Raw genomic sequence first — 25,774 nt, 5'->3', positions numbered from 1 at the left:
TGGCTGTACCTTGCAGCAGTTTTACACAAGAGGCACCGTGCTCTCGCGCTGTAAAGGGGACATCGGCTGCACTGATAGTCTAGATCAGGGGTCGGGAACCTATGGCTCCCGAGCCAGGTGTGGCTCTTTTGATGATTGCATCTGGCTCGCAGATAAAACAAAATATTCACACTTTTTATTTTTTTTATTTTATCCCCTTTTCTCCACAATTTTTGTGGTATCCAATCGCTAGTAATTACTATCTTGTCTCATCACTACAACTCCCGTACGGGCTCGGGAGAGACGAAGGTCAAAAGCCATGCGTCCTCCAAAGCACAACCCAACCTGCTTCTTAACACAGCGCGCCTCCAACCCAGACACACCAATGTGTCAGAGGAAACACCCAGTGCACCAATGTGTCAGAGGAAACACCGTGCACCTGCCCCCCTCGGTTAGTGCGCACTGCGCCCGGCCCGCCACAGGAGTCGCTGGAGTGCAATGAGACAAGGATATCCCTACCGGCCAAACCTTCCCTAACCCAGACAACGCTAAGCCAATTTTGCGTCGCCCCACGGACCTCCCAGTCTCGGCCGGCTGCGACAGAGCCTGGGCGGGAACCCAGAGACTCAGGTGGCGCAGCTAGCACTGCGATGCAGTGCTCTAGACCACTGCGCCACCCGGGAGGCCTATTCTCACTTGTTTTAATCCATCCATCGATTTTTCACTGCTCATGTCCTGTTCAGGGCTGCAGGAGCAATTGGCCGTTATTTTAATTAAATGATACTGGCCTACATTGGCCGTTGCTAGGTAAAACAGGTAAACGCCTCATTTTGAATCAGTCTGCTCGGTCATTAGCTCAAAGCTAACCCTTCGACGAAGAAGATGGCGAAAAGAAAAAAAGATGACGAGTATCGTACATTTCAGGACGAATGGACCGAAGAATTCGCCTTTGTGGAGAGAGCAGGTTCTGCGGTGTGTCTAATTTGCAATGACAAAATTACATCGATGAAACGGTCGAATGTAAAGCGGCACTTCGACAAATTCAGAGGCGTATTATACTGACATTTAGTTGAATTCACTTTTAAAATATATTATATGGCTCTCACTGAAATATATTTCAAATTTTTTTGCTTTCATGGCTCTCTTAGTCAAAAAGGTTCCCGACCCCTGGTCTAGATAGTTGATAGACTAGCAAAGGGCTACCAAAAAGATCAGGCCGACAGATTATCGGTCGTTCTCTAGTTGGCTCCCATTCAAATTAGCCCCAATGTTGTATTTTTAAATCTTATTCACTCTCTTAAACTAAATATCATGCCTGTTTTCTCATTCGCTGGGAATGTTGTTTGGAAAGTCTGATACAATATAATTTGGTTGATATCGTTATCAACCTGCATAACCCTTAAAAATATAAATGTTAATGTGCAGGGTGTGCTATTAGTGGTTTCTTTTTTTGCAAAAAAGCATTTATTTTGCTAAAATTGTAGTGGGTAGTTCCAGTAGCAGTATTCATTTTGTCAACAATAACTGTGATGAAAGATATTAGTCAACAACCTATTTTTCCTGATGAAAACTAATGACAATAACGAGACCAGATGCCCTGAAAGAAACGATAACTATAACAATTTATTTTCATTTTTGTTTGACGAAAATGTAACAAGATGAGAAATCCACATGAGACTAATGGACATTCAATTTGACATGAAGCTCCTTTTAATCTGTTTTGTCCAATCATAAATGCATGCCTTTGCAGAATATTTTGTGCAATCTTCTCATTGGTGGGTAATGTCCTTCAGTTGTGCAAGCAGTCACAGCAGTCAACCCTCTCTCTCTCTTTTGAATTGATGCGCAGCCAGGAAACTTCAATTGTAATTTACCAAAATAAGAAACAATAATGTCTTTGGTCTTCTTTGTTTTCATATAGGCCAATTTGGCTCTAATCACATCAGAAGCTCTATTTGCCATGTGCGCTGTTATTCATCTATCTATGTTGCTGCTCTCGTGATCCACAAATGTGAGTTGTTTCTTTGTTCAATTGGAAAAACGAATGCTATTTGCTGAATACTAGGAGTGAAAGCACTGTTATTTACCATACTTCGAGGGATATGATGGGGAGAAAATCAGAGTTGTAAATTGTTTAACCTGCAGCCAAGACTATATAGCCTATACATGGTTAATTATGGCTGGCATTGGTTCAAATCTGCCATAATAATAATGTTGCCAGCTAAGGTATACGAGGGGATGGTAGGCCTAGTTGGACAAGGCTATCTGTGCACAAGATGGAAGATAAAGGTAAATATTATTTAATGGAAAGAAAATGCACTGACTATTATTTGACTATAATGACTGTGACTAAAACTAGACAAAAAATGACCAGACCTTTAGTCGACTGATGATATTTTTGTTTTTACGAAGGATGAAATTACTAAAACGTGACTAATGCTTAAAGGTATTTTAAGACTAAATCTAAGACTAAAACTAAATCTAAAATGGCTGCCAGAATTAACAATGTCCAGTAGTTAGCTACACCGCTACATGGCAAAAAAGTACACTGAACAAAAATATAAACGCAGCACATAAAATGTTGGTCCCATGTTTCATGAGCTGAAATAAAAGATCCCAGAAATGTTCCATATGCACAAAAAGCTTATTTTACTCAAATTTTGTGCACAAATTTGTTTACATCCCTGTTAGTGAGCATTTCTCCTTTGATAATCCATCCACCTGACAGGTGTGGCATATCAAGAATCTGATTAAACAGCATGATCATTACACAAGTGCACCTTGTGCTGGTGAGAATAAAAAGCCACTCTAAAATGTGTAGTTTTGTCACACAACACAATGCCACAGATGGCTCAAGTTTTGAGGGAGCATGCAATTGGCAGGCTGACTGCAGGAATGTCCACCAGAGCTGATGCCAGATAATATAATGTTAATTTCTCTACCATAAGCCGCCTCAAATGCTGCACAACCGCAGACCACATGTGCCCATGCCAGCAAGGGCCTCGCCTTCTTCTCCAGCGGGATCGTCTGAGACCAGCCACCCAGACAGCTGATGAAACTGTGGGTTTGCACAACCGGATAATTTCTGCAAAAACTGTCAGCAAAAGTCTCTGGGAAGCTCATCTGCGTGCTCGTCATCCTCACCAGGGTTTTGACCTGACTGCAGTTCTGCGTCGTAACCGACTTCAGTGGGCAAATGCTCACCTTTCGATGGCCACTGGCGTGCTGGAGAAGTGTGCTCTTCACGGATTAATCCAGGTTTCAACTGTACCGTGCAGATGGCAGACAAGGTGTATGGCGTCGTGTGGGGGCGAGAGGTAAGCTGATGTCAACGTTGTGAACAGAGTGGTATAACCCCACCACCATGGTGGTGGTGGGGTTATGGTATGGGCAGGCATAAACTAGGGATAACAAACACAATTGCATTTTATCTATGGCAATTTCAATGCACAGAGATACGGTAATAGATCCTGAGGCCCATTGTTGTGCCATTCATCCGCCGCCTTCACCTCATGTTTCAGCATGATAATGCACGGCCCCATGTCGCAAGGATGTGTACACAATTCCTGGAAGCTGAAAATGTCCCAGTTCTTCCATGGCCTGCATACTCACCAGACATGTCACCAATTGAGCATGTTTGGGATGCTCTGGATCGACGTGCATGACAGCGTGTTCCAGTTCCCGCCAATATCCAGCAACTTTGCACAGCCATTGAACATCTATGTGAAGGAGATGTGTCGCGCTGCATAAGGCAAATGGTGGTCACACCAGATACTAACTGGTTTTCTGATCCACGCCCCTACCTTTTTATTTTTTAAAGGTATCTGTGACCAACATACGCATATCTGTATTCCCAGTCATGTGAAAGCCATAGATTAGGGCCTAATTTATTTATTTCAATTGACTGATTTCCTTATATGAACTGTAACTCTGTAAAATCTTTGAAATTGTTGCGTTACGTGTGTATTTTTGTTCACTGTAATTAACTACTGAAAACACTACAAATATTTGAATTTAGTTAATCTACCATCAAGCCACTGCAAAATGTAGCTGAATTATTAGTTGAATTACATGTAGTGGCGCTACTCCCCAAGTATGTGTAGTGTAATGTAATAACTAATGTGGTATGGTGACAGGGAGTGATATAGGCTAGGACCAGATAGGAATTAAAACATGATGGAAAACATTATCTGTAACTTTAATTAATCAGTAAATTCATATTGAAATACACTGGGTCAGCTGTACCCTGCTGCTAAAACTGTTTTCTGAGTCCTACTGTTGAATCTGTTTACGAAGTGTGTTTCTTTCTGTCACTGTCACGATAAGCAAGTGCAAAATACATTTCCATGGGGGCACAGTCTTGCGAGTTTGATATTGTGTTAGTACATTTCTGCTTCGTGGAGCATCCGCGCACCTTTGCCATCACCAGTAAACGGGATCAATACTGGAGTAGCAGTCTCGCGAGAGCTAGTTTATTTCGTTTGTTATCTTTTGCATTTATTCAGCGAAATAGCACAGTAATTAGGACGAAGTTCACCGCATGAGGTTTGCTTGTAGAAATTATTTGTTGCAGTTTAGATGATAGAACAAATGTTATATTTAAAAAACAAATAAACGAACTGGAGTAAGCACCAATAGGAAGGCTGGTGGTGCTGAGATTATGCTAATATTCGCCGCAAAGCATTCTCATCAAATAAGCAGAGGATCTTGATGTTTCATGACATGTGCGTAAATATAACGATAGGCATACAAAATATCAACTTTTTCATGGTGCTGACATGGACTTAAAATTAGAAATATATCAGTATAGTCTAAAAATGTAATCTTGTAACCGTGATATAAAATGACTTGCCACGCATACTTGAGCATCGCTGCCATGTTAATGCTTTATCGTCAGTGAGGTATATCCTTACCTGTTACTTCAGAAATGAAGTATCAGAACATGATGAATGGAGTTAGATGAGATATGATTATTCTCACCTGGCCCTCGGAGAAACGCAACACTCCGGGGATCCTATTCTGATTAACTGGCGACGTAAGAAGTTGTTAAAAAAAGTAAAAAGGTCCAAAACAGTTGTTCATTTTGTCAATAGTTTGTAATAAAGAAATACAAACGCAGGACATCTATCCAATTCTAGCGAACTGATTTGAAAACAGAGGTGAAATAAATAAAAACTTGATGACTTCCGTCCATGCACACAGATAAGATTATCTAAAAACACGCCACTTCGAAACGGCTAATGACTTTTTTGTAGCAGGTTATAATTTACGCAGCAGGTTTGGAGAATTAAGTTATGGGAAATAGTATTGAAATCTCAAATTTGTTAGGAGGCAAAATATATGCAATTATGCAGTTAATTTACGTGATGACGAGGTGGCCGAGTGGTTAAGGCGATGGACTGCTAATCCATTGTGCTCTGCACGCGTGGGTTCGAATCCCATCCTCGTCGGTGGAAGAGATTTTGTCCTCGATGGGAGATTTGTAATTGTAGATACATTTTCGTTTCACATTGCATTGTTAATGTTACGTATAAGTCGATTTCTAAACGAGTATTTAGGGAAATTCAATTCTTGGAGATTTTGCAAACAGTGCGGTGATTACCTCTATCGACATGCAATGGAATTCAATGTAGGCCTCTCAAATCCTTTATAAATCAGGTACATTTTCTATATTTGACTACGGCAGTTACAGGACTGGGTCATAGCGATACATTTGAAATGCAAACGCCTACTTTTTTTCGTGACCATTAAATAACATTATATTAATAAATATAGTCTGAATTAAGCTACAATTTGCAATTATTGAAATATATGGATAGCGTACAAAAAACATTTCGCTCCATGTATTATCAGTGGTGCCGTGGCTTAGTTGGTTAAAGCGCCTGTCTAGTAAACAGGAGATCCTGAGTTCGAATCTCAGCGGTGCCTTTTACATACAACCGCTCAGCTATCACCTAATTTGAACAGAAATGCAAATGTCGCTAAATTATTAATTTTTAAGTGTTTTGAAGTATACTCTAGCTATATTCTTATGTTACCATATATACCACCATGTTCACATGTTACTGAACAAGCTATCACAGAATTAGATGCTCATCTATGTTTCTCAAACGTCAAATTTCGAAGTGTTTAGGGTTAAATTTAGGCACTAACTCCGAATTTTTAAGGTTAGGGTTAAATTTAGACATTAACTCCGAATGGTTAAGGTAAGGCTTGGGATAGTATTTTTTTATATTTTTGTGTTAAACCTTTCTATTGCTGGATTCGAACATACAACCGGAGACAGCAGCTTACCCTAGCAACAAAAAAAACCTACTTCAAAATAATACCCGGCTAAACCAAATGTCCTCGGACATGTGCTATACATGTCGAATACAGACTTGAATCACTGGTGACCTGGACTCAAAACTCAAATGGCAGCGGTGGGATTCGAACCCACGCCTCCTGAGAGACTGGAGCCTAAATCCAGCGCCTTAGACCGCTCGGCCACGCTACCTTACAGAATCTCTAGAGAAATGTTTTCCAAAACACAAGTCATAGTCAGCTACATGATAATGTACTCATTATGCTTCAATGTCCCTTATTACATACTCACTGGCACACAAATACTGTATGTCGTCCTGCTAATTACTCTAGCTAGCATTAGTTTGTAGTAACAGCATCCAAATCATACAAAATGCACACAAAAAAAGTTGTATTAGTCCTACACATTTTAAATCTATAAAACAGACTGTCCAGATAGATCGTTTAATTTACAGTTTCAGTTCTCACCGCTGGAGGTCGACCTTGTACCACAAACAATTTCAAATGGGACGTGACACTCAGTTAGAAAAAAGATTAATTGATAACAGACACACACACACACACACGTTGAATACAATATATTATAAATCCGTTGTCTCTACAACTCAAAACAATATTCTCTGATGGAACTGAGAAATGTCATACATGGGGGGGAAATTGTTTTTGTGTACAATTGTGTTTGTTATGGTTTTGCTCACAGTCCTACTGGTTGCTCACAGTATTTGGTAAATTACCTTCTGTTGTATTGCAGTACTAATGTGTTGTTTGTACTTAGATAAACAAAACAAAAAACTGTCTACTGGGGGTCAGGTGCTGGGTCAGAATAGCGGTAAGGGTCAAAGAGGTCACGTCCCCAATCATAAGGGTCAGAAGGTGCTACTGTCTCCTCTGTGGCCATTTCTTCTTCTTCTTCCTCCTCCTCCTCCTCCTCAACAGGGGCCACCACAACAGGTGGGAGAGTAGGGGGTGGTGGTGGCTCAGTCACCTGGACAGAGCGAGGTGGGTGATCGATCAGGCAGTCAGGGTCCCAGTAAGGGTCGCAGTCATACTCCATCCCTTTAATGACAACGGGAGAAGGAGGTGGGAGAGACTTCTTAGGAGGGGGTGGAGGTGGGGGAGGTGATTCAACAGCTGGCTCTACAGGTGCTGCAGGAGCTAGCTCCGCAGTACCGGCAGCGGCTATGACCACCTTGCCGATTTGGGGTTTGCAGGTAGGGTTGTAGCGTGGGTCACAGAGGACCGGGATGGCCCCTGCGGGCAGGTAAACGATGTGAGCTTTACAGAGGGGGTCTTTAGGGTTACACAGATACAGGACATCAGCCTCAGTTAGAGAAAGTGTTGCTGGTGTAGTAGGAGGGGGCTGAGTGGAGAGAGGCACTGTGGTAGTGGTAGGAGCTGCGGTGGTAGGTGGAGGGGTTATCACACCCAGGGCATTCTGGTAGCTGGATGCGTCTGGGCCATAGACCTGCTCTAGGTGACGCATCTGCTGATACAGTATCCTGATCTTGTCAATCTCATACAGCTGGGAGAAATGGAGAGAGATCCACACAGGATTTGAGAATGAGAGGTAAGTGATCAGATTGTCTGAGGGATGGGCAGATGACAAGAACCTGAATGAAATCTTGTTAAGATTCATTATAATGCTGCAATAAAATTAAATAAATCTCTCATGATGTGATCCCTTTACTCACTCCTTCAATATGGCCTATGCTGTTGTAGAATTTGTAGTAGGACTGGAAATCAGGCGTGCCGCGGTGCCACTTGGGATCCGGGTCAACGTTCCGTTTGGAGCGTGACTGAGACAGGAAGCCATGAGCCTGGGCAGAGTCGATGCTGACCTCCCCTACAGCTGCATTTAATGACAGGAATCATGGTGGGAGAGAGGGGGGTTGGAGACAAAACATTTAAGCAAAATAATTAGAAAACCTCTTTCTCACACGCGTGAACAATCTCTCTCTCACACACACACACACGTCAAACATAAATCAAAGAGTAGGCTACGCAGTAAAACAAGCACGTGCTGATGTTTTATTTTCTAATATTAGGGTCATTCCACAAAATGAGTGCCTTTTGCATCCCTTTGATATTTTAAGTAGAAAAATATAGAGAATTTTAAAAGCCTGTTATATTAAATGAAGTGCCCTTTAATATAGACCACATGGAGAATTCAATAAATCTGATTTTGAATACAAAAAAGCATTTAGCATTTTGACATGTCCCTCCATCAACCCTGTATTACTTCTAGGAAGATTTTAACCCATTTAATCCCAAAAGTTTCACCATCATTGTAAAGCCCTAGTTATTTTTTTGCTTTGACAAGTTATTTCTGAAAAAGATGATTATTTATTTCATGTGATTAGTGATCATTTACATTTTTCCCTCATTTTAAGGTCAACCCTGTTACGTGAACTGAACTCTCGTTTTAATATGGTGAAACAGTTTTTTTTTTTTCAAAAGAAACATTGAACATCTAATAGTCAAATCATAGTGTAAATGCAGGTGAACTGTTGTTTTGTGGTGGAAAACTGAGGGTGTCGAGCGTAACACATCAACCCTGTTACCCATAGATAGACAGGCTAGAAATGTTTTAACAATTACATTTTTTTTGTGAATCTTGCAGTCAATGGTTACTTTATTTAACACTTAAAAGGCACTTATAAGTCTTTTAACCTTTTGAGATGGGAAAATGTGTTTTTTTATTAAGTTGAACATGTGCTCTTTATGACAGAACGTTCAAATCAAAAGTTTTTTGACCAAGTTACACTTCTCAAAATGCACACAATTGGTGGAACGACTCATTACCTCTAGCCTTCAGAGGTGTAGCATCCAGCAAACCTGCAGAGAGGGATCAGGGGTAGAGAATATAAACAGGGTCAGAGGTGGAGAGGAGGCTTTTGCTGCAGAAATATCTGCACTCAGAAGTTTATGAAAACAATATAACATTTTCTATTTCATAAAATCTCTTTGCATAATCACTTGCATCTACTGAAATAATCTTACTTTTGCAATAGAAAGATAAGATCCCATTCTATAGGCTATATTTAGTTGCCATCTAGGCATAAATGTTGGTTTAATGTGGAAACAGACCTGGCAGTAGGCAGCATAGTGTCCCCGTCAGGAGAACCTGAACAATCATCTTTGCGCCCTGGAGAACACACAGGAAGAAGCATGACTGGCGTAAAATACAGCTTGAATTCTGTTTTGATCATAGAACACACTAACATGCTCACCCAGTAGAGTTATACTGGCATGCAGACCAGCTACATGTGCCAGGATGATCAGAGATAAACTGACAATTCACAATGCTCCAGTTTCTCTCATATTTGAAACTGTCAACATTAGCCTGTACTACCTGCATAAAATAATAGCTAATCTAGATGACTTCACGAGATTTTAATTTACCCAATGAATCACTTCAATCATCGTTGTTCTTATAACAGATTAATTACATTACACAGGACCCTAAACTGGAATATAAAAGATTTTCCCACTTCACTCCAGAAAAGGCTGTTATAGGTACGCAATCAACCTTTCCCAATAATGATAAATATATGAATTGAATTAACCTAGCCAGGCCTCTTGACCACCCTAATAATCAAAGTATATATTATATTAAGTACATCATCTGCAAATCATATTATTACTTACCTGTACTTGTATCTCTTCACTGTCCAGTGTCAGCAAGACAACTTTATAGTTCATAAATACTGTACTCAACACCACTCATAATTTGGGTGCTTTCCATTGGCTATTGACCCCAAGTAACTCCACCCCTTGCACCTCTACCATCCTTTTCTTCTTGATATGTGGAAATGGTTAAAGCGCTCATTAAGCGCTATTATAAGTGCGTACACGAGGGAATAAAGCCAAACTTAAAATGAAATCCAACTCGCTGTAAAATGGTGACATTCAGGCACCCGCTGAGGGCTGAAAAGGTGCATGGGGAGACAGGGTTCCTTGATGTTATGGCCCCACTCCAGCAGCGTATGGTCCTGTTAGAAATACTCAGAAGATCTCAACTCACAAATATATTGTAGGCCATCTCTTTATGTCATATCACTACCAGTATGGTATGGCATGAACCTCATTACCTGACGCATGCATGTAGGCCAAATTAGTTCATACATTTCCCAATACAGAATAAGTTTTTCAAAAAGGTCAAATGCAGCAATTTTTATCTCAATATCAAATCAATTCTGTGTAAGAATTAAGTATCTTACTGTGATTCTTTTTGACCATTTTAATTTAAAAACAAACAAAAACAGCTTCTTAGCAAGCAATTTCTCAAGCAAGAATTTTGCTAGGACTGTCAGGGAGTGTTCTGAGTGGGGAGGGGGAAACTGAAAATGAGCTGTTATTAGCAGAGAGGGTTGGAACCATCTTTCTTATTGGTCTATTAACTCATTTGCCGCATGGTGATGTCACCATGGAAGGCCAAAACTCCATTCCACCATGACATTTCAGGCAGTCTTTTCAAACAGCTCTTACACTAAAAGGGATTTATCATTATATTCACAATTTCACATATTATTGCAACTTCATAGTATAAAAATAAATATAACACACAGAAAAATCGTGTTTTTGACTGCACTGGGCCTTTAAGCTCTGTTCAGACGTGTGTTGGACTCGGAGGGGGTAATACAAAACAGCTATTTTCCTGACAAACCTGGTTGAACGGCAAAAGTAACCCATTCTCACAAAACAGATGGAGTTTTCTGTTTGAACTTCTGTTACTGGCAAATTAAACATTTGGTTGGGGGTGTACGGTTGACTTCTGTTTCAGTAAATACTGCTTAAAAAATGATATCAAAACCGCTCTTTACCTGTTGTCACAGGTTACTAGAAATGACAACACCTACGTTTCTTTGATGGTCAAGTAAATATTTAAGACAGGCTAAAAGTACACCGAACATAACCACATAGCACCCATACAGTGGGGCAAAAAAGTATTTAGTCAGCCACCAATTGTGCAAGTTCTCCCACTTAAAAAGATGAGGCCTGTAATTTTCATCTTAGGTACACTTCAACTATGAAAGACAAAATGAGGAAAAAAAATCCACAAAATCACATTGTAGGATTTTGAATGAATTTATTTGCAAATTATGGTGGAAAATAAGTATTTGGTCAATAACAAAAGTTTATTTCAATACTTTGTTATATACCCTTTGTTGGCAATGACAGAGGTCAAACGTTTTCTGTAAGTCTTCACAAGGTTTTCACACACTGTTGCTGGTATTTTGGCCCATTCCTCCATGCAGATCTCCTCTAGAGCAGTGATGTTTAGGGGCTGTTGCTGGGCAACACGGACTTTCAACTCCCTCCAAAGATTTTCTATGGGGTTGAGATCTGGAGACTGGCCAGGCCACTCCAGGACCTTGAAATGCTTCTTACGAAGCCACTCCTTCGTTGCCCGGGCGGTGTGTTTGGGATCATTGTCATGCTGAAAGACCCAGCCATGTTTCATCTTCAATGCCCTTGCTGATGGAAGGAGGTTTTCACTCAAAATCTCACGATACATGGCACCATTCATTCTTTCCTTTACACGGATCAGTCATCCTCATCCCTTTGCAGAAAAACAGCCCCAAAGCATGATGTTTCCACCCCCATGCTTCACAGTAGGTATGGTGTTCTTTGGATGCAACTCAGCATTCTTTGTCCTCCAAACACGACGAGTTGAGTTTTTACCAAAAAGTTATATTTTGGTTTCATCTGACCATATTACATTCTCCCAATCTTCTTCTGGATCATCCAAATGCTCTCTAGCAAACTTCAGATGGGCCTGGACATGTACTGGCTTAAGCAGGGGGACACGTCTGGCACTGCAGGATTTGAGTCCCTGGTGGCGTAGTGTGTTACTGATGGTAGGCTTTGTTACTTTGGTCCCAGCTCTCTGCAGGTCATTCACTAGGCCCCCCCCGTGTGGTTCTGGGATTTTTGCTCACCGTTCTTGTGATAATTTTGACCCCACGGGGTGAGATCTTGCGTGGAGCCCCAGATCGAGGGAGATTATCAGTGGTCTTGTATGTCTTCCATTTCCTAATAATTGCTCCCACAGTTGATTTCTTCAAACCAAGCTGCTTACCTATTGCAGATTCAGTATTCCCAGCCTGGTGCAGGTCTACAATTTTGTTTCTGGTGTCCTTTGACAGCTCTTTGGTCTTGGCCATAGTGGAGTTTGGAGTGTGACTGTTTGAGGTTGTGGACAGGTGTCTTTTATACTGATAACAAGTTCAAACAGGTGCCATTAATACAGGTAACGAGTGGAGGACAGAGGAGCCTCTTAAAGAAGAAGTTACAGGTCTGTGAGAGCCAGAAAACTTGCTTGTTTGTAGGTGACCAAATACTTATTTTCCACCATAATTTGCAAATAAATTCATTAAAAATCCTACAATGTGATTTTCTGGATTTTCTTTTCTCATTTTGTCTGTCATAGTTGAAGTGTACCTATGATGAAAATTACAGGCCTCTCATCTTTTTAAGTGGGAGAACTTGCACAATTGGTGGCTGACTAAATACTTTTTTGCCCCACTGTATAGGCCATCAGTAACAGTTTGCACTGTCAGACATTCAAATTCTATGGCTCTAGGTCACGTTTCTTTTTTACCCTTACTTTGGGGAATTTAGCCAGAACCCCCGGAGTTAACACCCTTACTCTTACGATAAGTGCCATGGGCTTTTTAGTGACCACAGAGAGTCAGGACATCCGTTTAACCTCCCATCCAAAAGACGGCACCCTACACATGGCAATGTCCTCAATCACTGCCCTGGGGCATTGGTAGAAAGGAGTCTACATTAGAGAAATGAGCATAGAAGGATACACACACACAGCAAGCTTCTGTCAAATTGCTTTCAGAAATTACATTGCGCTACTTTACGATCACCCTGAGGGAGACAAATATCACAGAAAAACATTGTACCGCTGTGATCTTTAAGGAAAATACAGGTACCTTGTCATCATGTTCTCCACGGGGAATTGAAAAAGCACAGTGAATCACTACCCTTCATAAACCAGACAGGCGCTCTGGCAAGGGGCATCCTTGTTTAGTTCTTTACTTTGATAACACAGTCACTACAATCTAAAATACATCAAATGAGTATTAGGCCTATTTGTAAACCTATAGAAACAATTATTTAAATGTTTTTTTTTACATGAATGGAAAAGTGGGACTGAGGGGTGGCAATATGTCAGTAAGGGACTTAATCTGGGTTGTAGTCGTGGCAGAGGCCCCCTTAACGGGCAAGAGACGCACTTTAAGGAGGCGGAGGCGTCTCAGAGAGGTGCTTAAAACAGGTGTGAGGGGGGTGGGGTAGGAATCTGAGATATGCACTGAAACGGTGGGGAGACCCTGACAAGAAACATTCTCACCATAATAATCGTATATAATATCCTGTAATGATACAGCAGAGGACTATAAACCACTTTCCTGGCCAACCTGTCCTAACCAGTATATCCCCCACGCCCTTCAAAAACAAACATTCCAAGGAAATGTTTGGGGCGTACATTAAGACAACATACTACCATTATATGGCAGACAGTGGAGATGACTAATATATACTTTTGTGATAATACTGTTAAAAGGTAGTCTTTCACAGTTGTTTGTCTTTGATACCTCTACAATGCTTCACATTAGGGATAAAACACTGTGGTCAATAGTATTTGGGGTTTTAGGCTGGGTATCTGTAAATCACTTTGTGACTGCTGATGTAAAAAGGGCTTTATAAAATACATTTGATTGATTGATATAAACACCAATATGGAATGAAGTTCAAAATATGTTATTCGTCACTGGCCTTACAAGTTGGGATGTTGTAGCTAGGAGACTGCTATCCTCCTCAAGACCAAGGGAATAGATTGGTATTGCCAAAACTTTGGTTAGTTGTCAACGTAATAATAAGTGCTACTTTGATTTACGAGTCGACATTCAAAGCTGTATTATTACAAAATACCTTCAAGTTACAGTAGAGTTCACTTCATACTTCGACAACACCTGGGGTGATAAACTACGTCTAGACAGAGTCTCAATGCAAGATGGATAGGGTTTATTTCTTACTTGTTCATCCAAACATACACTTCACATTTCAAATACCTTGTGTAGTGTTTGTCATGTGATCTTACGATCTTCCACTAAACTCCTATCTGTATGAGTTAACGGGCCTGTTTGTGCTGTCCCTTCCCATGTTTGTCACATGCTTCGTAAACAACAGCTGTAGTTCCGCTCCAGTGGTCGCTCTTGGCCAGTGCTGTCAGACCGAGACAAGTGCAATGCCCCTTAAGATTGCTGGCAATTGCTCAAGACTCCGCCTCTCAACACAAGCTAGTCTTAGTTGCCCCATTTAGAATGTAAAACCACATAGAAGCATAGCACATGATCCGCAACTAGTTGCACTAAATTCCAACAAATTAGACAAAACAGAAATGACTGCTGGGATGTTCAGGGAGAGAGTCAGTTGTCAGACTTGAGTCACACATAGCCTATCTGAGCAGCTAGAGGTCCCAGGTTCTATATGGGTCACAGAGACAGCAAAGGTGCAAGATAATAGGTTAATTTGTGTTGACAAGGGGTAGTGAGTCAAGAGGGCGATCAGTTCCAGTCATAGCCAGTTTTGCATGGGTTTGCGCAGCAACTCAGATGCACACAGGCTGACTGTTCACCTAGCAAAGCTGACCAGAACTAGCAGCAACATAGTTGGATGTTTTCATGGGATCTAAACATTTGTGAATTCACATCACATTTGCACAGCAGCTGGACTCGGCTTTGCTTATAGCTTAAAGGTAGACTCAGTTAAATGACGTTGCCACGTGCAACCCTGCAGAGATTGAGATGTGCGAGATGCAAAACTTGCTCTCACACGGTCACACACAGATATCTGCACATACGCACAGGTTTGCTTCACGCTGTTAGAGGGCGGTTGCCATGGGACCAAAACAGTGGAGAAGTTGAGCCTTGCGCTTCAACGATCTTAGTTGTTGCGGAAATGTACCCACTATGCTGTTTACGTTTTGCATCTACATCATATCGCTGAGTCTACCTTTAAAACCCACACTAGAGATCCCTGGCAATGTTATTTGCGGCAACTGTGACCAAGGAATTCTTACCCTCTGGTGGAACTGGCTGAGTGGTGCACCTTATGAGTCAGGAAGTGCTGGTTTTGCAGTAGGTCTGATGAGTTTATCTACTTGCACAAACAGCACTTTGGACACCAAGGGGCATAATGAACTAGTTCAATGGATGCCATCAATTCCAGAAAATATGTAATTGGGCAAATAGAATGAAGTAGACTTCTTGTTGGATGAGCACGTCAGAGTTTAGCAGATAGGACGTCTGCTTTGTGACAGAAGTGCTCACATTGCGGTAGGTATAGGGAATAACCATTACCTGCACTGTAAGCACTTTATTACATAGTAGACAAAGTAAACCTTGTGAAGCATCAGGGGTCTCTGTACATTTCATTTAATGTAATTAGGGGGTGAAGTGTTAAAAAGATGAAAGGAAATGTTTTATGTATAGACTCTTCCAAGTTCCCACAGTCCACAACATTTACGGATGGTCAATTTGAACCAATCCTAGGGATCTGAAACCAGGAATCAAGTTGGCAGATACAGTGTCTTCAGAAAGTATTCACTCACACCCCTTGACTTTTTCCACGTATTGTTGTGTTACAGCTTGAATTTAATATGGATTAAATATAGATTTTCTTGTCACTGGCCTACACACAATACCCAATAATGTCAAAGTGGAATTATGTTTTTTGAAATGTCTTGAGTGAATAACTATTCAACCCCTTTGTTATGGCAAGCCTACATACATTCAGGAGTAGAAATGTGCTTACTTCTTAGGAATAGGGGGCAGTATTTTCACATCCGGATGAAAAGCGGGCTCAAAGTAAACTGCCTGTTACTCAGGCCCAGAAGCTAGGATATGCATATAGATTTGGATAGAAACCACCCTGAAGTTTCTAAAACTGTTAGAATAATGTGAGTATAACAGAACTGATTTGGCAGGCGAAACCCCAAGCACAATCCATCCAGGGAAATTTTTGGGGGTAATTTTGTTTTCCAATGCTGTTCTATGGGAAACCTGATTTGTCAGAATGTTTTTTGTTTTGTTTTAAGGTATCATATTCTTCCTGGGGTGTATATGAACAGATTTCAATAAGATTTCATGTTGCTAAAATGCTGTCAGTTTCCCTTTAAAACAGTTAGAGTTTAAGGGCTGTGATAGGAGAAAACTGAGGATGGATCAACAACATTATAGTTATTCCACAATACTAACTTAATTGACAGAGTGAAAAGAAGAAGGCCTGTACAGAATAGAAATATTCCAAAACATGAATCCTGTTTGCAACAAGGCAGAATGTGGCAAAGCAATTGACTTTTTGTCTTGAATACAAAGTGTTCTGTTTGGGGAAAATCCAATACAACACATTACTGAGTACCACTCTCCATATTTTCAAGCATACTGGTGGCTGCATCATATTATGGGTATGTTTGTAATCATTAAAGACTGGAGAATTTTTCAGGATAAAAAAGAAATGGTATAGAGCTAAGCACAGGTAAACTCCTAGAGGAAAACCTGGTTCAGTCTGTTTTCTACCAAACACTGGGAAGTGAATTCACCTTTCAGCAGGACAATAACATAAAACATAAGGCCAAATCTACACTGGAGTTCCTTACCAAGAAGACACTGGAATGTTCCTGAGTTACAATTTTGACTTAAATCTGCTTGAAAATCTATGGCAAGACCTGAACATGGTTGTCTAGCAATGACCAACAACCAATGTGACAGAGCTTGAAGAATTTTTCAAAGAATAAACAGGCAAATGTTGCACAATCCAGGTGTGCAAAGCTTTTAGAGACTCACCCAGAAAGACTCACAGCTGTAATTGCTGTCGATGGTAACATGTATTAACTCAGGGGGTTGAAAACCTATCTAGTCAAGATATGTGTTTTATTTTTCATATTTTTTTTGACAAATGTTCAGATTTTTCTTACATTTTGACATTGGAGTATTTTGTGTAGATCGTTGATGAAAAATTACAATTAAATACATTTTTATCTCACCATGTAACAACAAAATGTGGGAAAAAATCAAGGGCTGTGAATACTTTCTGAAGGCACTGTGTGTCCCACAGTTTGAAATAGACTGCTCCAGGCCAGGTGCAGGTACTGGGGAAATAAAATTGTATCCACAACATTGGGCATGTTTAGGTCTGAATAGCATTTAATGAGATCACAATCTCAAAGAACCTTAATAATATAACATTCATTGTAAAAAAAAAAAATTGTAACCATGACCCTGGATTGAACTAATTGGGGTTGGTTAGAGGTTGATTGTAAATAAGCGTTTCACACATGTGACCATCCCCTCCCCGCATAGATCTACCTGACAGTACATGTATGCGCTATGCAACCTTATTAGAGCGCCAGTATATATATTTCAGAAAAGCTAGCTGGTTTCGAATAAATAGGTTTCAGTAAGCAGTCAATTATTTGCCAACACACTGATTGTGAAACTAAACTTCTAAAATTAGGTAATAAATTACACATGACAGATCAAACAATATAGTTTAGGTAATCTTTGCTAGATAAAATCAATCTGGTGATGCACTTTCAGACCTAAACAAACGTTGGGCTCATTGAGATTTTCGTCCTTACAAATGCAGCTAACATTTATGCCACTTTCTTCAGGGGTAGCTATTTAACGTTACCCTCCTACTTCAGAAATCCCTTTGTTGTGTAGCTAGCTAGCTAACGTTAGCAAGATGGATAGTGGCGCGTTTAGGTTTACACGCCTGATACAACCAAGTTGTGGACAAGCTCCATGGCGAAAATTGCCTAAAGACTTGAGCATGCAAACAATTTAGTTTGATGATCAAAGCAACATCAAGGCAACAAAAACAATCTAAAATAGGCGCGCATGCCAAACCAAAAACAATTCGTTACTAACCTGTACCTTGACTTAAAAACGCAGACTTTGTCGCCGGTTGTGCGGCTCACTTCTTACAAGCCCAAATTCCATTTTCTTCACAGAACCGTTCACACAATCTCTCCAACAGCCGCTGTTTTTGTAAACAAAGAAGCACATGGCTTCACAACCATAGCTATATTCTTATTTTCTTCCGCTCATCAAAAAGCTAGTACCTGCACTCTTTAAATGTTTTTGACCTTTCAGACATCTCAAAACATGTTGCTCTAGTAAAACTTCCATACGTTATCAACGAAACAATACATTTTTACTTGAAAAAATATGAACGTCTTCAACATGCCGCTTCCATGTTGCAAAACAGGAATGTATTCATTACTCGGATTCCGTTGCCAAACATTTGGCAACAGAAACCGTTTACTTCAAACGGAAACTATAGTTTCTATTGGGTCAAATGCAGGTAAATCCCTCCCGGTTCCGTTTGCCTCTGTTTGCTTCCGTTTGGTTCCTAAAGTAAATGGTATAATGTTTCCGTTGCAATACCAACAGATAAAACGTTTTGCAACAGAATTAGCGTGATGAATTACACCCCAGGGCGAGCAGTGAGTCGTCCGCGGAGATCCCTGCCCGCGCGCACAGGATGGATGGATCTTTAGGGGATTTGATTAATGCCTCGATGCACTTAATCAAACTTCCTCAGAGTGACGCATAGGGTCAGTAACTACGTACAACACTTCGATTGTACTTTTATCAATTTATCCCTCACGGGTCATCCACAAATAACAATATATCATACCCAAATAATGTTCTTAACCCATTTTAGAGGTTCAAATGTATTGGGACAAATGTATGTCTAGTAAAGTAGTAAAAAGTTAAGTATTTGGTCTCATATACGTAGCACGTAATGACCTCATCAAGCTTGTGCTCTTTGTTTTGGTTGTGTTTCAGATTATTTTGTGAAGTTAATGGTAAATAATGTCATTTTGGAGTCACTATATTGTAAATAAGAAACACTTCTACATTAAAGTGGATGCTACCATAATTACGGATAATCCTGAATGAATCATGAATAATGATGAGTGAGAAGGTTACAGACACAAAAATCATACCCCCAAGACATGCTAACCTCTCATCATTACAATAACAGGGGATTAGCATTTGGGGGGTGATATTTGTGCATCTGTAACTTTCTCACTCATTATTCACAATTAATTCAGGACTATCCGTAGTCATGGTGGCATCCACATTCTGTAAGGTTCTGTATTTATTTTCTTAATCAAATTTGTGTTCTGTTTCGTGTTCTTGAACGTAGCCCTGTTTCTTTGTGTTCTTGAATTTAGCCCTGTCTTTCATTTTTGTTCATTGATTTCACCTGTGTTAGTTACTCACCTGGTCTCATCAGCTCCTTATTTAGTTCAATTCATTCTGTTTGTGCCTTTGTGAGGTACTGTTCGTTTTGACTCGACTAAGCCTTTTCCTAGTTCGTTAGTGAGAACCAGTTACAGCCTTCAGTCCTAGTTTTGATTCGCCTGCCTGTGTATGGCCATTGCCTGCCTTCATCGAAGGCGTAATAAACACCTGCTGCCCTCTGCATGTGAATCTACACCTTTTCTCCCTGAGTATTCATTACACATTCATGTAGAAGTGTTTAGAAACATTATTTTCTTATATAGTCCAAAATGACCATTTCTACTGGGCACAAAATCATCTGAAACACAACCAAAACAAACAGCAAATGAATGCAACATATTTGTGGAGTCACAAGCTTGATGTAGTCATTGTGTGCTATGAATATGGGAACAAATACTTCACGTTTTACTACTTTACTGAAACATATTTGTGAATTTGTCACAATACTTTTGCTCCCCTAAAATGGGGGGACTATGTACAAAAAGTGGTGTTATTTCTAAACGGTTCACCCAATATGGATGGAAATACCCCCACATTAAAGCCGATGGTCTTCTCTTTAACCCCATACCCATTGTTTGATTTCAAACCAAAACTTTTGAAGTATAGAGCCAAAAGAAGAAATACTTCACTGTCCCAATAATTACGGGGGCACTGTATATTTAGTTTGGGAGTGTGTGACATGGGGGTTGGAGACATGTTGATTATGACATTACTAAGAAAAATGTGTATCAACAATGGCAGCACTGAGCCTTGCTGTTGGAAAAACACATCAGTGTCCGACTTTCGCCTGTAGCATATGCACCTTCCCCGATTTCACTCCTCGACAGTAGTCTGCAGTCGGGAGCTTCAGCCTTACCATCCAAACATTCCCAATATTGTATCCTCTATATAACTCGCCTGTTTAGTTGTATTAAAAAACTGTTTGTTCAGCCATTCCTACGGGGAAAGAATAGTGTCTAAGGTCTGATGTTAACACAGGCTTAGGAGATCTTATATGTTTGATATATGAGATAATAAGTCAGTAAATTGCAGTCCCTTAAAATACTGAGTACCTCTGGCACCTCCCTCATTTGCAAAGTTCTATTGTGGGGCACTTAAACATTTATATTGTGAATCTTTCTTGGGCATACCAAGTGTTTGTTGTGTGAGACAATAGGATATAAGACAATATTGGTTTCTATATGTTACATATTGCTGAAAAATACCTCAATAAGCCTGATGTTGGCCTCGTGTTCTATAGTGTGCGCTTCATACCTGTGGGAAACCTTCAACGAGAATGATGGCTCCAACATACGCTACCCTCACTCGCCCACTATTCAAGTAAGACCATTTTCGCAGATCATTTGATTACCATTAGGCCTATAGTAGAGTGAAAACGTGCAATGTATTCGACAAGTAATGCTAATCTAGTATACATATTTATTTTACTCCTTTTTCGTGGTATTTAATTGGCAGTTAGTCTTGTTTTATCGCTGTAACTCCTATACCGACTCCGGAGAGGCGAAGGTCGAGAGTCGTGCGTCCTCCGGAACCCAGCCGAACTGCACTTAATCCGGAAGCCAGCCGCACCAATGTGTCGGAGGAAACACCGTACACCTGGCGACCGGGTCAGCGGGCACTTCTCCCGGCAGTGCGTGATGGGCCAAGAACATCCCTGCCGGCCAACCCCTCCCCTAAACCGGACAACCTGGCTGGTTGCGGCAGAGCCTGGACACGAAAGCAGAATCTCTAGTGGCACTGCGATGCAGTGCCTTAGACCACTGCGCCACTTGGTTGACCCCAAGTAATGCTAATCGAATTAGAGGGTCACAGCCAGAAGTCATAAACCCCGCCTATTTCTACAATTTATCTTCTTAAAATGTGATTTTAACCTAACCTTATACCTAACCCTAACCTTAAATTAAGACCAAAAATCTAATTTGTGTTTAGATCAATATTTACGATATATCAAATTTTGACTTTGTGGCTGTGGTAACTAGTGGAAACCTAGAGGCGCAGTTCTGAAATGTTTAAGAAATTCAAGAATGTTTTTAATTTTCCTTGTAATGTCAGCCCTGCCTCAAATACATTTAAGTAATAAACATTTCAGAACCTGGACCAAAACTGGATTATGCCAGTGTAGTATACCAGAGGGAGGCAGAAGAAAAGTAATGATGTGTCGGAGTGGAAAGTTGTAATCCATAATCCATTGTTCTATATTATGGTAGGCGGTTTTAGCAACAGCAGTGCTGGACTGTGGTCGTCATGGATGATAGTTCTGATGGTATGGGTGGGGATGACGAAAGTCATGGACCTGGATGGTCTGTGGTGAAAAGGAAAAATAATGTCCCTGCTATAAGCGCTGCTGACACTTCTAGTGTTGAGGACGTGAAGGTAGTGAAGAACAGAAATAATGATGTGTCGGAGTGGAAAGTTGTAATCGTGTTTGATGGGACCACGGTTCTCATCTACACCCTATTTGATTAACCAATGCTGTTAAGAAAGAGATAGGGGAAGTCACATTAGCCCAGTTCATTGGTAATGGTAGACTGTATATAATATATATGTATGTAATATTTTGTTCTGACCATGTTCAGCAAGGGAAGATTCTGAACATGAAAACTCTCAATGGGAAGAAAATCACAAGTCATGTCACTGGAGCATTGGCTAAGTTGAGGGGGGTCATTTCTGGGGTTCTACTATCTATGTCCATAGATTAAATAAAATGTAGAGGGGGGCATAGTGGTTGAAGCCAAAAGGCTGTTCAGAAAGAAAGAGCGGCAGAGACCCACTCCAATTTGCATACCGCCCCAACAGATCCACAGATGATGCAATATCTATTGCACTCAGCACTGCCATTTCCCACCTGGACAAAAGGAACACTTATGTGAGAATGCTATTCATTGACTACAGCTCAGTGTTCAACACCATAGTGCCCTCAAACCTAATCACTAAGCTAATGACCCTGGGACTAAACTCCTCCCTCTGCAACTGGATCCTGGACTTCCTGATGGGCCGCCCCCAGGTGGTAAGGGTAGGTAACAACACATCCGCCACGCTGATCCTCAACACAGGGACCCATCGGGGGTGCGTGCTCAGTCCTCTCCTGTACTCCCTGTTCATTCATGACAGCACGGCCAGGCATGACTCCAACACCATCATTAAGTTTGCCGATGACAGAACAGTGGTAGGCCTGATCACCGACAACAATGAGACAGCCTATAAGGAGGAGGTCAGAGACCTGGCCGTGTGGTGCCAGGACAACAACCTCTCCCTCAACGTGATCGAGACAAAGGAGATGATTGTGGACTACAGGAAAAGGAGGACCGAGCACGCCCCCATTCTCATCGACGGGGCTGTAGTGGAGCAGGTTGAGAGCTGCAAGTTCCTTGGTGTCCACATCACCAACAACCTATCATGGTCTAAACACAATAAGACAGTCGTGAAGAGGGCACGACAAAACCTATTCCCCCTCAGGAGACTGAAAATATTAGTCATGGTTCCTCAGATCCTCAAAAGGTTCTACAGCTGCACCATCGAGAGCATCCTGACTGGTTGTATCACTGCCTGGTATGGCAACTGCGCAGCCTCCGACCTCAAGGCACTACAGAGGGTAGTGCGTATGGCCCAGTATGTCACTGGGGCCAAGCTCCCTGCCATCCAGGACCTCTATACCAGGCGGTGTCAGAGGAAGCCCCTAAAAATTGTCAAAGACTCCAGCCACCCTAGTCATGGACTGTTCTCTCTGCTACCGCATGGCAAGTGGTACCGGAGCGCCAAGTCTAGGTCCAAGAGGCTTCTAAACAGCTTCTACCCCCAAGCCATAAGACTCCTGAACAGCTAATCAAAGGGATACCCAGACCCCTCTTTTACGCTGCTACTCTCTATTTATTATCTATGCATAGTCACTTTAACTCTACCTACATGTACATATTACCTCAATTACCTGACTAACCGGTGCTCCCGCACAATAACTCTGTACCGGTACCCCCTGTATATAGCCTCGCTATTGTTATTTTACTGCTGTTGTTTAATTATTTGTTACTTTTATTTTCTATTTTTTACTTACTTATCTATTTTTTACTTAACACTGATTGTTTCTTAAAACTTTAAGCATTGTTGGTGAAGGGCTTTTAAGTAAGCATTTCACTGTAAGGTCTACAGCTGTTGTATTCAGTGCATGTGACAAATACAATTTGATTTGATTTGAGAAGTGAAAGCTTGTCAGTATTATTAATGTTTGAGAATGTTGTACCTAAGAAAGTACAGATAGGCTTCCTGGCTTTCACTGTTAGAGAGTTTGTCCCGCCTCCACTAAGGTGCTTTAAATGCCAAAGGATGGGACATGTAGCGGCTCTGTGCAAAGGAAAGAAAAGATATGCAAAGTGTGGAGGGGAACATGATTATGGTGAATGTGGGAACAATGTTAAGGTTAAATGTTGTAATTGTGGGGGGGGACACAGTTTAGCATGTGGTGGATGCCAGGTGCAGAAAGAAGCTAGAGAGGCCCAAAGATATAAAATCACTCATAATGTCTCTTATGCAGAGGCTGCAAGGCAGATTGGTTGAACTATTAGGCAGAATGATGGAGACAATAGGGTCAGTCCTGGAATAAGTGGACCTACTGTAGGAAATGTTGCTTAAATTGGTCCAGACACGGATACAAGAATGTTCAGAAATCTTGCTCTCACAAATGTGTTGTTTCAAAGGGCACCTTAATAGTTCATCAGATTGACTTCAATAGCCTTCATTGGAAAGGTTATCAGACCTGCCAAGTTGAAGATCACTGTGGAAGCAGCAAGGGTTTTTAGGAGTAACAGATGTTACTGTCGCCATGATTGTTGATATGTTGACTTCTAATGATGGAATGTCTCAGTATGATGTTAATAAGAGTTCTGTTTTTTGTTATCCTTCAGTGGAATGCCAGAAGCCTTATTGCTAACAGTCAGGAGTTTTAAGAAATATGTAATAGATTTAGAGATCCAACCTGATGTGATATGTGTTCAATAAACATGACTTAGACCACATCTTGCTACGTTCATAAGAGAAGGTCTTGTATATCGTAATATAACTGCCCCATCTGAATATGAATGTGTGATCGTGGAAATCTACAGTGCAGGTAGTAATATTAAGTTACACAATTTTACATGTCACGTTCTGACCATAGTTCTTGTGTGTGTGTTTTTCTATGTTGTGTCTTGTTTGTCCGTTTCTATGTTTGGCCTAATATGGTTCTCAATCAGAGGCAGATGTTTTGTGTTGTCTCTGATTGGGAATCATATATAGGTGGCTTGTTTTGTGTAGGGGATTGTGGGTGGTTGTTTCCTGTCTCTGTGTTTTTGCTGCACCAGATAGGGCTGTTTCGGTTTGCCACGTTTTGTTATTTTGTAAATGTTGTAAGTGTTCACAGTTTCGTTTGTAATTAAACATGTTGAACACGAGCTACGCTGCGTCTTGGTCCGATCCCTGTTACACCTCCTCTTCAGACGAAGAGGAGGAAGGCTGCCGTTACATTACAACCGTTGTCGTCAACTATCTGAAGCGATGTTTGATGAAATATCAGGAGAATTGGGCTCTAGATAGATATGGTGCTACTGTTGCCTCTTCTTTGGATGCTGTTTTTACCAAAAATGAGATGCGTTCAGCCTTAATAGGCTTTGGAGATACAGCCCCATTTTGTGATCAGTTGTGTTGTAATGTTTAAGCATTTACCTGATGAGGTCATGATTGTTCTCCTGGGATTATTTAATAAGATTTGGAGTGAGGGGTTATACCTTCTGGTTGGAAATGTGCAGTAATATTACCTTATGTAAAGCCTGGTAAGAACCCTTCATGTGTGGATAGTTATAGACCAATAGCACTGACCTCTAACTTGTGTAAACTGATGGAAAAGATGATAGTCAATAGATTGTCATATTTCCTGGAGCATAGAGGTTTATTGAGTCAATGTCAAAGTGGATTCCGTAAAGGTAGATCTACTTTGGACGCATTAGTAAAGATGAGCAATGAAGTTAAACTCTGGTCATGAAAAAAGGGATGGCTACTGTCTTTTTTTTTGCCATTGAAAAGGCTTATGACACTATGTGGAGAGAAGGCCTACTGATTAAGATGGAAAGACTTGGTATTGGTGGGAGATTATATAACTGGGTTTTGGCCTTCTCATTAAATCGCTCTTTTTG

General features: G+C 40.9%; 1 protein-coding gene and 4 non-coding genes across 7 annotated transcripts; 3 read left to right on the top strand and 2 right to left on the bottom strand.

The window, feature by feature from the left end:
• The first annotated feature begins 4,869 nt into the window (after window positions 1-4,869).
• On the top strand, window positions 4,870-5,003 carry LOC129864255 (U8 small nucleolar RNA). The gene has a single exon (XR_008761218.1). It is a non-coding gene; the product is annotated as a U8 small nucleolar RNA (small nucleolar RNA).
• Window positions 5,004-5,347: 344 nt separating this feature from the next.
• Window positions 5,348-5,429, top strand: trnas-gcu (transfer RNA serine (anticodon GCU)). The gene has a single exon. It is a non-coding gene; the product is annotated as a tRNA-Ser (tRNA).
• A 404-nt stretch (window positions 5,430-5,833) lies between these two features.
• trnat-agu (transfer RNA threonine (anticodon AGU)) lies at window positions 5,834-5,907 on the top strand. Its single transcript has one exon. It is a non-coding gene; the product is annotated as a tRNA-Thr (tRNA).
• Window positions 5,908-6,393: 486 nt separating this feature from the next.
• Window positions 6,394-6,475, bottom strand: trnal-uag (transfer RNA leucine (anticodon UAG)). Its single transcript has one exon. It is a non-coding gene; the product is annotated as a tRNA-Leu (tRNA).
• Window positions 6,476-6,658: 183 nt separating this feature from the next.
• On the bottom strand, window positions 6,659-18,804 carry LOC129863990 (uncharacterized). Of its 3 annotated transcripts, none has more exons than XM_055936501.1 (5): window positions 18,231-18,804; window positions 9,370-9,427; window positions 9,085-9,117; window positions 7,974-8,131; window positions 6,659-7,804 (listed from the first exon to the last, which is right to left on the bottom strand). In XM_055936501.1, the coding sequence occupies exons 2-5, from the start codon at window positions 9,416-9,418 to the stop codon at window positions 7,079-7,081; spliced, it is 966 nt and encodes a 321-aa protein (XP_055792476.1). In that variant the 5' UTR covers window positions 9,419-9,427; window positions 18,231-18,804; the 3' UTR covers window positions 6,659-7,078. The 3 variants fall into 3 exon arrangements, with proteins under 3 accessions (XP_055792476.1, XP_055792478.1, XP_055792477.1); XM_055936503.1 differs by having other exon boundaries at window positions 18,237-18,804; XM_055936502.1 differs by lacking the exon at window positions 18,231-18,804 and having other exon boundaries at window positions 9,370-11,281.
• Between the last annotated feature and the right edge of the window lie 6,970 nt (window positions 18,805-25,774).

This window comes from Salvelinus fontinalis, chromosome 10 (genome assembly GCF_029448725.1).
Source record: "Salvelinus fontinalis isolate EN_2023a chromosome 10, ASM2944872v1, whole genome shotgun sequence".
Classification (NCBI taxonomy): Eukaryota; Metazoa; Chordata; class Actinopteri; order Salmoniformes; family Salmonidae; genus Salvelinus; species Salvelinus fontinalis.
The sequence above is the reverse complement of the archived record's forward strand: the minus strand, read 5'-3'. Positions and strand labels throughout refer to the sequence as shown.